The 15201-nt window shown below is 37.8% G+C and overlaps 1 protein-coding gene across 3 annotated transcripts in view; it reads left to right on the forward strand.

The window, feature by feature from the left end:
• The window catches only part of LOC122091890, a 17651-nt gene extending 2450 nt beyond the window's left edge, over positions 1-15201 (forward strand). For 2 of the 3 annotated variants that reach the window (XM_042662123.1, XM_042662122.1), the window contains 9 exons: positions 1130-1387; positions 1493-1667; positions 4222-4396; positions 4499-4582; positions 8838-8945; positions 9790-10059; positions 12550-12628; positions 13736-13834; positions 13904-15201. In XM_042662123.1, the coding sequence (XP_042518057.1) occupies positions 1147-1387; positions 1493-1667; positions 4222-4396; positions 4499-4582; positions 8838-8945; positions 9790-10059; positions 12550-12628; positions 13736-13834; positions 13904-14889 (2217 nt within the window). In that variant the 5' untranslated portion in view covers positions 1130-1146 and the 3' untranslated portion in view covers positions 14890-15201. Of the gene's footprint in view, positions 1-1129; positions 1388-1492; positions 1668-4221; positions 4397-4498; positions 4583-8837; positions 8946-9789; positions 10060-12549; positions 12629-13735; positions 13835-13903 lie in introns of those variants that run through there. The other variant, XM_042662124.1, reaches the window with a different exon arrangement.

Consider the following 15201-nt stretch of genomic DNA (forward strand, 5'->3'; position numbering starts at 1 on the left):
TTCCATTTTTCATCTCCTCCTCTGCCGTCTTCTATGCCGGTGGTGGTAATGGTGGCTAGGTTGGCTTCTACTAGTGGTGGCTAGTGGCTTTGGCTGCTACTGCCGCTGCTGTTGCAAGTCTATGATTCAAAGTAAATTGTGCATCTGTTGATATTAAGTTGCAATTTTGTGATTACATGACGATGTAGTTCTCCTACCAAAAGCAAGCACTTTGACAAGCCAAATCCAATGGCTCTTCTGGTTGATTAGGAACTAATATCCACTCTGTTTTGCACTTTTGCTTCCATGTCAATTCTTTTATATTCTTTGTTCTTTCTTCCTATAGCATGATATTTGGAAATGTTTGAATTCTTCTATATATTGATTGAGATTGTTATTACTATAATAATCTGTTAGTGTATATTGATTGAGATTGCTTTTGTGGTAATGGTATGAATCTTGCATTGGTATGAATCTTTAATCTTATTTAGCTTATAAATAGAATTATATAATTTTCAATATGCTATTTGTGCCAAATAAAATGGTTACACTAAAAAATGACATTAGAACGTTTTATTTGATAAGGCGACGCCTTATGCCAGCCCTATCGCCAAAGCGCTCCAGAAGACCCTCGAACGCCTCGGTCGCCTCACCGCCTTAATAACTATGCGAGGAAAAACCAAATGGTTAGACAAATTATGACACCCCCCCCCCCAATAGTGTTTTTCCCCCTGAATCGTAATCCTGTTTTGTATACAGCTTATTTTTTTGTTGCAATGTCTTTTCAATGGGTGCCTTTTTTCCTTTCTTTGTTTCGTTTTTTCCTTTTCTTTTCTTTTTAAACTCCTTTTCCTTATTTGCAGTTGGGGTGGGGACTTCTTCTTACTTCTTACCCTATTGGTAGCCTTCTCACATTATTTTCTTGGTGGCCCTTTGAACTAGTCCATGATGTTGTTTGTTCATGCTTCTTGGTTCACCTTCTTTTAGGATTGGCCATCCAGATTAGTTTGTGCTATTTTCTTCTTTTCCAATGTTATCACTTCATAATTTTCATTAACTTCTTTCTTTGAAAGGAAGGGGCAGTGGAATTTTCTTTCAGAGCGGAATTTATTTTTTAGATAATCTTGTAACAAATGTGTTAATTATATAGATTCAGGAGTCATACTGATGGCATACATCCCACCACACAAGAGGCATCTAAAAGATTCAAAGAGGAGGAAAGGTAAAGAGGTAGTGTCAGGGAGAAGGATAGATAACTATGCAACTCAAGCCATATCTAGATTGTGGATAGTTAGTTATGTAGATGATCAATGTCCTGCTGTCCAGCTGGAGCCAATTTCCTGTGAATCCTTTGAGCGAAAAGCTGGAAAAAAACCTCTGGTTTTAGTGAGTGTTCATGCACCAGAAGGTTTCTACTCAAACACTGGCAGTTAACTTTTGCAACTAATTAATATTTGTCTCATTTTATTGATAACTATTCAATTTAATGGTAATCATTGTCTTGCTTTCCTAGGATTTAATGAGTCCACAAGAAGCTGTGAAAGAAGCCCATGGGTTTCTGTCACAGAGAAGATACGGAATGAACTAGAAACATCTGTGCAAAACATGATGAATGAAATGGATTTGCAGGAGTCTGAAGAAGTAAAGCCTTTCTTTGTGGCAAATTTTGGCAAAATTCTCTTCCACTGGTAAGATCTCTAATCCTTGTACATTTAAATCACCATAGTTGTCATGGCGCCAAGGTGAACCAAGGCGTTTGAGGGCTGCTTAAGCATTTAGGCGACAAGTTGCCCGCCTTAAGGCGAACAAGGCGCCTAAGGTGACCAAATGTTATTTTTTATTTTCCCTCTTTTCCAATATTATTTAGTATGCTATATATACCTTATATCATAAAAAATCAACATTAAGCTATATCAAGTCATCAAAAATCAACATTAAGCCACATCATATCGTTATAAGGAACATTAAGTCCCATTAAGTCATAAAAAATCTACATGTAGAGAAATGTTCTTGTTCTATAATAAGTTTGATTGGTCAAATGATTTTATTATTACATTAGACGTTTTGTATTAGGTAGAGCATAAAAACAGCTTTCCAACAAGTCTAAGATTACTTAAATATGAGATTTAAAGATAAAATTATGATACTTGCTTCATTCCAAATGGAAGGACAAATAAAGATACTGAGTGATCTAGACTATGAATATTAATGCATGGCTTGTGGGTCTGGTTGGAATGCGGAAGCTTGTGGTCCTACATGGTATGGTTGAGTGATCACATCTTATCATTTCTAGAAGATGCATCTGATTGATTAGTGAGCAGTGACATACCTTATTTTCTTTTATATGCTAAGATGAATGGGAAAAACATTCCATCAAGCTTTCAGTGAAATTTGCTAATCAGACGACTGAAAATAATTTTCTGAGACGCTGATTCTGTTTGAGGCAGTCTTTCATTGAGTGACAAGCACTGATCATGTGCATGACACGTATGGGGATAATAGGAAATACTTAGAGATTATGCGCACATTTGGAGGATGCTATGCAAGCGAAGCATACAACCAGCACACAAGAGAAGATAGTATTTAAAGTGGTTCGACGAATGCCTACATCACCTGGACCTTGCCAGGTTTTTCACTATGGTATAGCTTTTTCTGGTGCTATCTAAACCATTACAGCCTTGCTCACTTGGTTGGGAAGCACCTACTATTTTCTGAAGCTCAAAAACAATCTCAGTAGTTCTACTCAGACTAACTACGAAACCCAAGTCCCGCTCACATGTTGGGGAATCGCGTATTGTTTTCTGGACTCAACCCAATTGTTTCTTGAATTACAACCAAACCTAGGTGTTTCCAGGCTCACACTTAACCTTCCAACTCACACCGGAGATTTTCCAAGTTCTTGCAAACTCTATCTCTTTAGTTTTGCAACTAGAGAAATACAAGACTCTTGATAGGCAGATTTCAAATCAAAGCTCAACTACAACCTTCCATCTAGGGTGGATATTCAATATAAAGCTCAACTCCCTCAACCTATTAGACCTTCTCAGATACTCAGATGCACGAAATTTAGAGTCTCTGACCCTTGAAGCTTGGACTTGATCACTTCATTCCTCTAATGTGCGTTTCTCTCCTTCCAAGTCACTAGAATTGTCATCTTTTGAATAAATGTGGCTTGGTGAAGCTTGTATTGTGATCACTAGATTCTCTATTGCTCTTTAAGTGATGCTTGCTTCATACATCTAGTTCATTTTAGTCTTGATACTTGTTTCTAGTATTGATGTCCATCATGAGTTTTTTTGGGAATATATAAATCTTTCGCACCAAGACCATCCTAACCATCTTTTAGGTCATCACCAAAGTGTCCAATAACTCCAATTGTTAGACTGGCACCTAGGCGTCCATGTTTGATATAATCGAACCCAAGTTGGAGTATTTGGGAATATTACAATCTCGTAACAGCCCAGTCCCCTCCTATTTGAATTTTAAACAACAACAAACTCAGCTTTATACCAACTTAATGGGGTCGGCTACATGGATCCGGGCAAGGACAAAATAAGAAAAGTGAAAATGAAAGAAAAGTAACGCAATAACAGAAAATTCGAAACTTAGCTAAATGGGTTCTACTACATGGATCCTTGCCCTCCCAATCGGCTCTATTTAAGCTCATACTTGGGATAAGGCCTAAACTATGCATGTTTTTCTTCACTACTTCTCTTAGGGTCATTTTCGGGCTGCCCCTACATCTTTTAGTTCCTTGAATCTGAATATCACTCCTTACTGGTGAATCCCCAGGCCTTCGTTGAACATGGGCATACCACCTCAATTGACTTTCTTGGAGCTTATCGTGGATCGGGACAACTCCCAAATCATCTAATATGATCATTCCTTACTTTATCCTTCCTATTTTTACCGTAAATCCATTTCAACATCCTCATCTCTACTTATCTATATGATGCTTCTTAATTGCCCAACATTCTTCCCCGTACATCATAGCCAGTCGTACGACTACCCTATTTGAACTTTATAATGACATTATTATGTTGATTTTAAAAGAGATTATCTCAATGTTTTTTTGTTTGCATGTTTGCTTTGGGATTTGACATGACATAGTAGTGTAACTTTTAAAATTTGAAGTTACTAATGGCTTCTACGTCTTCAACTTAGCACTAATTAAAATTGGTTTAAATAAATATAAATAATATCTCTCTCCATCCAATTAATAACACGACTTAAATGATTCAGGAGACCATCTAGTCAACTGGTCAGCCAAAAATCAGCTCTTGAAACTGCTTTGAGTCAAGTGAAAAGATCATTCTATGGAAATGTTCCTAGTTCATTTGTTGAATACATTCTACATAGTGTCATACCAAAGATTGGAGTTGATTTTGATGAAGAGCAAGAGTATTACCATGTGCAGTTTTTTTATTTTTTTATTTTTTATTTTTTATGCTTATAGCCTCAATGATTTTACTTATTTCAGTTGGCTGTGCATTTCTCAAACTTTCCTTCTGTCATGCAGATCTTTGACAAAAACAGACCCCGTGCAACCTTGTCATGCAAATGCAGTGCTATGAAAATGGAGGGAAAACTAGAACTCCACAGGGCAAGTTCTTTGCACCTTCTATCAGACTTTGTGCAATGTAATGCCTGTACTTGAATAAATATACTGGTAAGAAAGGGGAAAGAAAGACGTAAAAGGAAAAAGAGAAACATTATCACCATTATTATTATTATTGAGTCAGAGGCAGGATGCGAATTCCTATCTTCTTGTTTCCCAATTCTATTTCTACAGTTTGACTTTCTCTGTTCTAATAGATTTAGACCTGTCTCATAAGCAGGGGCATGTAAATAGCAGCTTTGGGAAATTTAGGTGGTGTTGCATTCTGCTTTTTGAGACTCATCTAGTACATCTTTTTAAATGCTGTTTAGGCACTCCTTTTTTGAAGAACTTGTGATAGTTTCTTTAGACTTCATTGCACCTGCTAAGTATTGGATTTTTTTCCCCCTGCAAAGCATTTCCTTAATACATTTAGGTTTGGTTTGTTTCAATGGAAAAATATTTCCAATAAAATCAGCTTGTGGTTATAGATTATATTTTGTTGCTTTATCAATTGTCCTTTTTTACTTCTCTTCTTCTTCTTCTTCTTTTATTTTTTTTATTTTTTTATTTTTTTATTATTATTATTATTATTTTTTTATTTCTTCCATTGTATGTAACAAGGGAGTATATTTGGGTGTGGTTGGTTGAGGAAAAGAATCCAACCACATGATAGGGGTAGCATCCTCTATGGGTGGTGTTAAATAGTATATCTAAGTCAAGTTGTAGGGGGTTTCTGTCATGGCTTTCTAATTGTTTGGGTTTATTTGTAGTTATGTTTTCTTGTCCTTATTTTTAATTTACCTTTTATTATTGAGCCTAGATTCACATTAGGCTATTCTGATCCTACTGTGATCTCTATGGTTATCTCCCTTTTTCTCCCATAAACTTCCTCCTCTTCCTTCTCTCTGTTGTAGGTGCTGTCTCCTGGTTTTTCCATTGTCACATGGTATTAGAGCCTCTAATCAGTTCCTAGTTCCTACTACTCTTTTCTCTGTTTTGAATGTCTTTTAGGGCTTTTCTTCTTGTGGTTTGCAGCAACCTTTGCTTCTGTATATTCTACGAAACCTTAGTTGGGAAACACATGAAAAACTAGGGATTCTTACATGGAGTGTTGCTGTTTTTTATATATCTACTGGTTGCACGTTGCATGGATTACCCTACAACACGAATCTACCTTGAAGACATCAAGTAACATAAAGCACATGTAGTATATGACCTGTGGTATTCAATCCTTGAAGACTTTCCACCTGTGGCAGTGATTTTTTGGATCTTTTTGTATCTAGCAGATGCCCTATTATTTGGGCTTTTGGGCAGAATCGAGATATGCCATTACTGAGGATCTGTCCATTGGATCCGCCCAATATTTTGAGGCATTATAGGCCCATATGATTAGGTCATTCAGCATGAGTTTGAGGCTGATCCCAGCCTATGATTTTCCATGACACCAAATCTCTCCAAGTTGGGGTTTATGATTTCAGAATTATTGTTATTATTATTTTTAAATTCTTATTACTTATCCTGTGATTAGATCATTGCAATATTTTCGGGATTTTGTACTGTTGGCCTTCTATATCTGACCAGAAATTCAGAATTGGAGCCCCATCAAAAGATTCAAAACTGTTTAAATTGACTTCTATTGAACTGCTATATTTGTCCAGAACTGTGGTTTTTATTGTTGGTATTACTGTCGGTCATTCTTCTTGATATATTCATCTATTATTGGGATTTTTGTGTGTGCCTTAGATTGTGGTTTGTTGGTGATTTTGCTGCTAGTTATTTCCTTATATATATAATGGGTGATTCAAAACCTCCAGTGGACTATTGCATCTATCAAGCTAATGGTGCCTCTAGCTATCTGCTTTTGGGCACAAGCAGTAAGGTATACATCGATGCCAAGCGAAAGATGGACTATTTGAATAATGACCCTCCACCTCCAGCTCTTCTGTTGCAGCTAATGTTATGTTCCACACCACTTCTAAAGGTGCCTGGAATAATCTCAAAGAAAGTTTCTCTCGGGATAAAAACATGTCTTGATTGTATGACCTTTATGAGAGGTTTTTCTCCTTCAAACTGAATGGTAAATCAGTGGTTGATTATTATAGTGCGCTCAAAGGCATGTGGCAGGAGCTTATTGTATACCAGACCCCGTCTGTTGACCTTGAAACTTTTAAATCCCAGACACCCTTAGCAGTAGTATGAAACATAACATTCAAAGCAATAAAAGGTTCAACACTGTTCCATAACCATATCTTGATCGTAGAGTTCTCATGCATTCACTCTTCATAGGAAGTGAGTGTGGCTGGGTAGGATGAGGACTAGGAGGGTCATCAGTGATATAGTTCATCTTTCCTTTGGCATGTATGTATGCCTGAACAGCTTGGGCCCATAAAAGGTAGTTAGAAGCTCCGGAGAGTTTAATAGTAGTAATCTGAACTTGTACATTGTCATTGGGAGGCTCCGGATCAGCCATTAGCACAAATAGACCAGTAGTATAATTCTTAATTTGATAATCCAGACAATGCAAAGCCACAACAGAGAGTCAACAGAAGTATAACATGAGCAAACAGTAGCCAGCAGTAGGTATAGTTCAGAACAGAGCTAGAACAACACAGATTTGGGTGATTTCAGGGATAAAAGGCAGGTCAGATTGACCTGAAATTCTGAAATAGGGATCAAACAGCAGGCTAATATAAGGGAATCAATTCCCAAAAACTTGATAAAATCAGATGGCTGGATCACCAGTAATTGCAGAAGCAAGGGGTCAGAAATTAGACCCAAAAACAGAGCATCTGCATGCAGTATAGAGACTAAATTGTTCAGAATCAAACCAGCTAGTGGGGCCCAAATCTGGATCGAATATACCTCATATGGAGACCAAAAAGTTCTCAAAAAATTAGCCACATCGAAAGGCTGAAGAAAAGTAATTTCAGATCTCAGATTTGTGAAGAGAAATCCCAGAAACTGGAGCCGCTTGTATCATGGAGATCAAAGCTGACTGTGTTTTTCAATATCTTCATATTCAGCAATGTAGAAGTAGTAGGCTGCCCTAGTTTACCTTGGTGCAATTATTAATCTAGGGCAGAACAAAAAAAAATAGGCAGCATGGTTGCTGCAACCAGAGAAGAACTACTGTGTCCTATAATGGACACTCAAAACAGGAATCGAAGGAAGGTGTTGACTGATTTTTTGCTGTTCTGATACCATGTGATGATATCAGAAGTAAGAAACCAATAAACCAGGGAGAGAGAAGAAGAGAGTGCTAAGGAGAGATCAATCGTACACTCCAGCAGTCCCCCATATCGTTTATATATATCTTCATTACAAACCAAACTTCCTTACCAGAAAAAGGAAAGAAAGTCTTAAACAGATAGAACTTTAAAAACTAATTAACACAAGAGATAATTATCTAATCTACATAGCAAACTAATAAGCGAAGATGATTGGAACTAACTAGCCACGATAGAGAAGGAAACTGTTCCTATCGTGGACACTTACATTGTACCCCACTGTACCCTTACTTCACCCTTTAAGACCTTTTATTCTTAAATTATAAATATGTTGGCTGGAAAGCTGGGCCTAGGCTCACGGTAGGCTATTCTGAACCTACTGTAATCTCTAGGGTTCTTCCACTTTTTCTCCCATTGACTTCCTCTCTTCTCAATCATATGATTGAATGAGATACCTTCACTGCTTCTGGAAATAACATCCAGATTCCAATTCATATTAATATATATATATATATATATATTTTATTATTATACAATTGTTTTCTTTTAAGATAATTCCTGTAAAATATTTTCCAAACACACTGCCTGGAAAACTGAAAGGGAAAAAGATCCACACTGTGAGGGCCCCATGTTTTTATTTTATTTTATCTATTTTGAAAAATGTGGGGTCCACACGGATTGATACCTTTTTCAGACCACTAATTGGTGGTCACATGCAGATTCCTTCCCATGCTGGCAGCGTGGGAAACCCTTACACAAATAGAAATTTCGAGGCAACGTTTTGTTTTAGTGAGGATGTACTTGATGGCTGCCGTTTTTTGGTTGTTCATTTTAACATGGTTGAAGCAATTTTGGAGGTTTTGGTTGTCAACTTGTCATTTTTCTGTTGTTGATTTAACTGTCACAAAGTAGTGATTTATTCATCTGTTTTCTTTTCAACATATTGTCTCAGGGAATATTAACGGAAAAAAAAAGTGGTGACCAATCTGTTTTAGCAGATGAAGTTGAAATATTCTTGTTATATATTGCAGATGCAATTAAATCAAGTGCCCCAAATGGTAGTGGATATGTCATGCCCTGAGAAGGATCTAGACCTGAGGTTGATGCTATTCACTAAAAAGATACTGAAGGAACTGCCTGTAAGTTGTATTCTGCTTCCTTCAGTCAACTTTCAACTTTTATTAATTGTTAAATATCCCCTTAGATCTTCTGTCATTGATATATTTAGTGATTAGGCAAATGGTCCAACTTGATGTTGCTGCTAAGAGTTCATCATTTGAAATAGGGGTGTCAATACTCAATACCTAACGAACTGGTAAAACCGCCCCGGACCGAGCCAAAGGCTTATTGGGCCAGTTTCGGTTTGGGAGATTGTAACCCAAAACTGAAACGCACCTGAAACTGAATGAACCCGAAACCAAACCGGAACCGAAACAGAAATAAACCAGTAAGAAACCGATAAAAGTCCAAAAATTCTTTAAAAAACCAAGTTTTTGCATAGTTTTGTATGGAAACCCAAACCGGACCAAAAACTGAAACCAACCCAATTACAAACCAATACAAGAAACCGAAACCGGAATTTCCTCATTGGTTTGGTTTCGGTTTCACCATTCCCACACCAAAACCGATTCAACCGGAACCGAAACCAGGCTGAACCAACCCGTTGGCACCCCTAATTTGAAATATGAATGGTGAATAATGTGGAATTGTTGAAACAGGATTTTTGTGGCCAACCCCAAGTAGTTAGGGGTAAAGCTTGTTGAGCCATACTGTAACATTTGAAGATATCATGATAATTTCATTAAGGTGTTCAATACTCATAAATTTTGTGAAGTGTTTTTCTCTGGTAATTTATAACCATACTTATTTTCCTTTCTTCATTTGGACAATAAAAAGTGGAAAGAAATTGGGTACTTTCCAAGAAAAAGAAATATGGTGAAAAGGGAAATTGTTTATCATGCTAACTATGTATTTTATTTTCAGCACGATGAGATAAATGGCATAAAAAATATAATTGCAGAAGCAATTATAGATCCGGATGTTAAGGGAGGATTGAGATGGCCACAGGGGAAAGAGACTTTTGGTGACAGATACACTGTTGAGGGTACTTGGCACACAAAAGCTAAAACTTTTAGCAATTCATCAATAATGATCCAGTTAAGAGATGCTAATCGATATGATTTCAGGGCTTCAACCGGGGAAGTTACGAAAGAAGTTAGTCTGAGTATGACAGGAATAAGTATGTTGTTACAGGTATGTCCAGTCTATCATATGAAAAATCATCTGGTATCTTAATGAAGTATGAAATCTCTGGTTGGATGATCCTAATTATCTTGTACCTCCACTTTTTTGGTCGGTTGGATGATACATTGAGCAGATAGATTCTTATATTAGATGGTCTAGAAGGGTCACAAATCTTTTTAGTTTATTATTTTTAAAATAGATTCTCACCATGATGATGATTTTATAGTGCTTCAGGAAAATTGCTGCATGTGTGCAACATGTTTGATAGTCAGCAAGGGCAACCTTTCCTATATCTATTTTCTATTATAGACATGGCCTGTATTTAGATCATTCAATCAAGTTCTGAAGCTTAGTTACATTTTTATTGGAACCATTTCTGAACTGGGCGGGATTACTTTCTTTCCCTCTCCTGATAAAGCACTTGGTGGAATGACTTTTACAACTATACACTCAAATCTGGATCAAATTTTCTGCACTCGGAGGATAATCAGATTGGATGGTGGGGGTGAGGGGCATTCAAAGAAAACTAGCTACGATCTGTACCATCACATAGACATGCTTACCACCCCATCAACCTAGACCATTCAAATTTCAAGTATTCAACGAACTATCCATCTCTTGTTTGCGCTACCATCCTAAAAATTGAAATGATTAGACAATTCCCAAGAAATCAAGAACAAAAGGAGCAAACTAGATTAATGAATCGGTCAGCTAGACATTGTCTAACCTTCAAGTTAGAAGCTAACGTGCCTTCCTTTAAGGAATTTCTACTGTTTTGGCGTCCTTACGTTAAATCTGTTTTCATTTAGGATAGCTTCCCAATACACAAATGGATGCAGCCTCATTGGAAGCTATGGATCGGGAGAGTTAAGACTCAAGACACTCTTCTAGGTGTGCAACCAAACAACATTAACGCAAGAGAAAAAAAATGCAAAGGGGGATCAAGGATCTCTGTCGCCTCCATTGCCTCTTTCATGTAGGAATCTGAAAAAAAACCATTAGTCACAGTAATAGTAACTAATTCATCGTTTGCTGCCTTTGCCTCTTCTCTATTGTTGCACAAGGTCATCTCTGATTGTGATGTGGTATGACCATGTGCAAAAATTCCAGCAACATTGTTCTCGCATGTGATGTTGAAAACATCATCGTTTTTCTTGCACACAACTTCAAAAATATCGTCGATGACAAGCACATCTTCTGAAATAAATTCTGGTTCAAATGTTTTGAATCTACCTTGTTCGTTGTCATACACGTCTTGATGATCATTGAAGTATTGAACATGGGAGGTTCTCTCAAATCACCTAAACATGAAAGTACTTGTCTTCAACGTCATTTGTCGTCGACTGAACTTGGTTTGGTGAATTTGAATCACATGCCTTAGAAATGGTATATGAATAGTCCACAATTTCGTCATTGACGCTCATGTTCCATAATGCTGAACTCCATTTGGGGTATTTGTGTTGATGAGTTATCCTCGTACAAACAGATTTATGACTCTTCAATGAAGAAAAGTAGGCTTTAGAAGTCTCCTTGGTCGGATTCGAACGTTGTAAACCTTCCCTCCCTCTTTCTATCACGTGAGCTATGTAGGCAATTTGTTGCTGAAGTTGCAACGTCTTGATCTCAAGATTCAACTCAGCAATTCGTTGCCGAAGTTGCACATTCTTTTCTCTTATGTCGATGTCCTCTATGGGAGCTGTACGACCACCTCTCTGCCTGCTGGCCATCACAGCTTCTCTCTCTCCTCCAAAGCTTTGATAGCACTTGATGCAACCTCGTTGGAAGCTACAGATCAGGAGAGATAAGAACACTCTCTACCAAGTGTTTATCCTTGAAACACAAACACAAAAGAGAGATGATGCAAAGGGGGAAGCTATAGTTCTACCTGATTGCAGAGAAACTCTGTGGCTTAAAAATTCTATTCATTCAATTCACCCTCTTATTTCCCACACAAGCTACATATTTATAGAGAGGGGTCTAAGGCACAAAAATCCTAAAGGAAATAAAATATAGAATATAAACCTCCCAAAATTGTCTCCCTTGCTTTTCAAGCTTGGAATATTTGATAGTCCTTGCTTGAGTGGCTATGTTGTTGGTTCCCCTTGATCTTCTACCAAATAGATAACCCTTTCCAAAAATGTAGAATTGAGAATCTCCCATGCTTTGGCAAGTTCTCCACACGGTAAGGCTTGAATTTGGTTGCCAAAATAATAGTTAGCTCTGTTAATCCTGTAGCAATCTCTAGCTCTTCCTCAAAAATAGGAAAGTAAACTTGTAGCAATTGGTTAAGGAGGAGGGGGAATTCTCCTTGCCAACGTGGCCAGGTAATCCAGGCCTGCATAACAACTGTATACTTTATGCACTATTTTCTGAGCATGCTTGGTTGCTGGCATATGATTTCTTCCTGTGATTTGTTATTGATACATAATACTTTTTTCAATTTTTCTCATCCTGTTAAAGTTCTGTGGTTTCATGACATTGGATGATTAAAACTATCAGGATCAGATGGTGGAGATGGGACCAATCATTGAGTTGCTTGAAGACACTTTGAAATTGATTTGGGAGCACTTTCTAAGATGTAATGGCAGTTCTTTTCCTTGCCTCATTTTGTTAATCATTAACACTTCTCTTTCTTTGCAATACTTGCTGCTAACAAAATTCGTGCTAGACGCCCTTGTGAGATACAACTTTGTTCTTTGTAAATACTTACTGATTGGACTTTTTGTATAAGTACTGCTTCAACCATCCTTTGCTGCAACAAAAATTCTTGATATTGTCAGTTTTTGCTTTTTGTTCTTGAGCTCAAGTTTCCTTATGAACTCAGATTAATATTTCCGTTGTCGTTGAATTATTCAACTACCAGTAGTAATTATTTTAACCAAAAGTTTTGCAGTCTATTTTTAAATAAGGAGCTAGTGGGTTACAACCAAAGGGAAATGAAGGAAAGTGAAAATAATTTTAAAAAATTAAAATTATGCAAAATTGTGTAGCTAACATCAAATTTTACCATGTATAGTAGTTAAACTTTTCAACTAGAATCTTAGCTTTATCATATTTTTTCCATTAAAAAATTATTGATATATGGAGTAAAATTTAATTTTAATATCTAGGCAGTAATAATGATCATTTTTTTTTTAATTTCATTTCGCTTGCTTTACTTGCAACTGAGCCAAAGTAAAATTCTTAACTGGCACTCATTGTCAAGGTGCATCCCACGTGGTGAGTTGTCAGGCAGGAGATACAATATAGCTTTGTGAGAGAATAAGTATTTGAAATATTCAAAACTCAAGAGAAAAAAAAAAATTTCATTGTGATTGTACTTTGTTTTTCTCTCTCTCTTTCCTTATTTTAAAGGCTAATGTATCTCTAGATAAGCATGTTTTGGGTATATCTCTTGAAAGGTTGTTCATCCATACAATATGGATGGCTGTAGCTTTTAAATAGATAGAAAATCCCTGGATTGTCTAAATGTCAACTTTTGAGGCCTGTTGCTACTGAACACTGTCTTTAGTGAGTATTTCTTCCCTTCAAACCAGTGGAAGTTTGAAATGATGATTCCATAGTTTTGTAAAATTGATTGGAGGAATAAACAATTAAATTGATTTTAACAAAAACCGGACCTTTCTTCAATTTTATTCGGACATAGAACTGCCTAGGGCTAAAATCAAAATCAAACATCAAGCAGGGTCTTCGGAGATGACTGAAAATTTTTCCCCTGGAGAGACTAGCTGGATGCCACTGCAGAAGTGTCCAAGACTTGATGATCCTAGCGAGCCTAGAAGAGGTAACTTAAATAGACTATCATTTGTGCTTTTTTTCTTAGTAGAGTACTGATGCTTTCCGAGCATTGCAGGACTTCCAGAAACCGGTGGGAGCTCTTTTACTGTTGAGGAGAACAGAGAAAGAGTCCAGCCATCCCCAGTGACTCCTGGAGCTATCCCAATGCCCACTGGTATAGCTGGTGACTTGTCTGGCTATGGGGAATTTCAGAGAAGAGATCAAGACCCAGCTTTGGGCAGGCTCTTCTCCCAAGCTGCTTGCAATGGAGCCTCTGAGGAATCTCCCAAGGAGTTTGTCATTCTTTGGGTGGTGCACTGGTATAGGCAGGAGGTGCCTCCCGCACCATCAATGTCTGGGACTGAAAACAGTAGGATGTGCTACATGCTGAAGAGTTTTGTGGATCCCTATGAGGGGGAGAAGCTCAGGGTGGTTTATATTAATGGGTGCATACCAGGTTTCGTTTTCCCTCCATGCTACCAGGAAGAGGCACGCCGGCTGATGGACCATTTCAGACGAGAGCTCGCCTCGTGTGTGGTGGAATCTATCTCCGTGTGGTCGGGCTTCTTCATTGATCTGTGTCGTGTCCTCCGCTCTATGAGAGACAGGACGTATGGAACACTGTCAGAGAGGGAGGCCCGTGGCTGGATAATATCATTGAGAGATGGAGGGGCCATGGGGGTGGAGCTTCCCGAGTTAAGAGCATTGGTGGGGAGAGCATGGTTGTTGTGTATGGCACGAGATGTGGCAGAGAAGAAGATAGAGATTGCACCGTTCTTAGCGAAAGTGGATGTTCAGAAGAATGAGGCGCAGAGATTCCAGATTGTGGCTGAAGTGATAAAGTCAATGGCACTTTGGCACACAGAGGAAGCAGAACATCTTCTTGATGAGGTCCATTTCGTCTGGTTCAGGGGGATTCCATCACACTTGACGGGTCTCTTCTCTTGGTGCTTAGAAGAGTGGGAGGCCACTAAGCACCGAGAGATTATCTCTGATTTATTCCATGAAGATGGGAGTTGTTCGGTTCCCGGACAATCTGCAGCACCTTCTGAAGCATCTTAAATTTATCATTTTCTCTCTTTTTCTTTTACTAGGCAATAGAAGTTCCTTCTCAAATTGATGCATGTCATGCATTATGAACATTTACATTAAGAGTATGACCCTTTTAAGTCACTTCCATTTATGGGGTCATGAAGTATGGTCACTTTTGAGGGCTTTTCAGATTATCTAAGAACCTTCGTAATTAGGGGTGAACTTTTGCTAGGTTGCATGGCAGGTCTGAGGATTAGATCACCGAGGTTGAAGGTTCTGTCCTTAAACATGTTTCTGATATGCCAACTGTTGATGATGGATGGCCATCCTGTCTTCTGCTCT

Source organism: Macadamia integrifolia, chromosome 10 (assembly GCF_013358625.1).
Source record: "Macadamia integrifolia cultivar HAES 741 chromosome 10, SCU_Mint_v3, whole genome shotgun sequence".
Lineage (NCBI taxonomy): Eukaryota > Viridiplantae > Streptophyta > Magnoliopsida > Proteales > Proteaceae > Macadamia > Macadamia integrifolia.